The sequence below is a fragment of the Colobus angolensis genome, unplaced genomic scaffold (genome assembly GCF_000951035.1).
Source record: "Colobus angolensis palliatus isolate OR3802 unplaced genomic scaffold, Cang.pa_1.0 Scaffold490, whole genome shotgun sequence".
In the NCBI taxonomy this organism is placed as follows: Eukaryota; Metazoa; Chordata; class Mammalia; order Primates; family Cercopithecidae; genus Colobus; species Colobus angolensis.
This window is the reverse complement of record NW_012118377.1, coordinates 366,254-367,895: the sequence shown is the minus strand read 5'-3', so window position 1 is coordinate 367,895 and position 1,642 is coordinate 366,254. Positions and strand designations below refer to the sequence as shown.

Here is a 1,642-nt window from a genome sequence, read left to right as displayed (position 1 = left end):
AATCTCAGCTACTTTGGAGGCTGAGGCAGGATAATTACTTGAACCCAGGAGGCAGAGGTTTTGGTGAGCCAAGATTGTGCCACTACACTCCAACCTCAGCAGGACTCCGTCTCAAAATAAAAATGAAAATAAAAAATATATTGTGCTTTCCACACTCTCCACCATTGTATACGGGTTCATTTCCACGTGACTTCTGGGCTCATAAGTGGCATGTTTCTGGAGGGTATATGGGGTCTCTTTTCTTTACTCCCTAATGCACAGTCATGTCACAAATAGACTCCAAACCAAAGTTGTTAAATTTCCAAACCTTTATTCCCAAATCAGATCACAGCCAGGTCAGACCCTTCCCCATCTCCCCCCACCCCCACCCTGAGCTGCAGATGAGTTGTAAAAAGTCTCTCCCGGCAAGTGAATCGATCCACACCTGGGAAATGAAGGGGCCCCCAACTCCCATCCAAGACCCCTGACCTCACCCCCCACCCCACACCCCAGCTACCCCATCAGGTCCCCGCCAGTCTTCCCTGGGGACCCTCGTTTGCAAAGAGCCTCTTCCCGTCCCAACCCCAAGCAAACCACATACAGCCACCGAGAGAAGCGTATTTACAGAGAAAGAGTAAGGGGACAGGAGGCAGGCATGTAAAAAAACATGGGCCCCCGAGCAGGGAGAACACAGTTTCTTTTGCCCCAGGAGATGGGGCAAAAAGATCTTGGGGGTACAATGGAGAAGGTCAAAGGGCTTGGTGGTTGCTTAGAGAAGTCTCAGGCGTGGCTCTAGGTGGCCCGGTGCCCTCGCTTGGGACAGAGGGACCCCCAGGGCCAGGAAGGCAGTGTGAGCAACAGAAAGCAGCCGGCCCCCAACAGCAGGATCAGGCCGGCGCCCACGCCGCAGCCCAGGGACCACGAGTACTCGTAGGTGAGGCGTGGGGCCGGGGGAGGCTCCGGGCTGACTCCCTGCAGCAGGGCCCTCACGGAATGCCGGAACACCTCCAGGCTCACCAAGAGCAGCAGGCCTGCGGGAGAGAGGACAGCGTGCCATCAGGCCCCCCGGGACCCCAGCTGTGCCTGAACATCTCTGCCATCCTCTCCCAGCCCTCCCGCCCACCCTGGCACCTTCCCACGCACGCACTCAACAAATACTTACTAAACACCTACTATATAGCAGGCAGCATTTGGGAAGCTGGAGATAAAGAAGAAAAAAAAAAAGACACAAAGTCGTAGAGACAGAAAGTAGACGGGTGGTTGCCAAGGGCCAGAGGGAAGAGGAAAAAGGGGAGTTGGTGTTTAACGGGTATAGAATTTCAGCCGGGGAAGATGAAAATCGTTCTGAAGGTGGATGGGGGTGACGGTTGCATAACAACGTGAACGGAATTGATGCCGCAGAACTGTAAGCTGGAAAATGATTAAAAGGCAGATATAGAATCACAGTTAGATGGGAGAAAGGCATTCTGGTGTTCGCAGCACTGTAGGGTGAATATGGTTCATTAGTTTTTTTTTTTTTTTTTGAGACGGAGTCTTGCTCTGTTGCCCAGGCTGGAGTGCAGTGGTGCAATCTCAGCTCATTGCAAATTCCGCCTCCCGATTCTCTTGCCTCAGTCTCCCAAGTAGCTGGGATTACAGACGTGTGCCACCATGTCGGGCTAAT

The 1,642-nt window shown here is 53.0% G+C and overlaps 1 protein-coding gene across 3 annotated transcripts in view; it reads right to left on the bottom strand.

Moving 5' to 3' along the window:
* Nucleotides 1-293: 293 nt before the first annotated feature.
* Nucleotides 294-1,642, bottom strand: part of CACNG6 (calcium channel, voltage-dependent, gamma subunit 6) — a 26,251-nt gene continuing 24,902 nt past the window's right edge. For all 3 annotated transcript variants that reach the window (XM_011959389.1, XM_011959390.1, XM_011959391.1), the window contains one exon: nucleotides 294-1,010. In XM_011959389.1, the coding sequence (XP_011814779.1) occupies nucleotides 772-1,010 (239 nt within the window). In that variant the 3' untranslated portion in view covers nucleotides 294-771. The remainder of the gene's footprint in view (nucleotides 1,011-1,642) is intronic.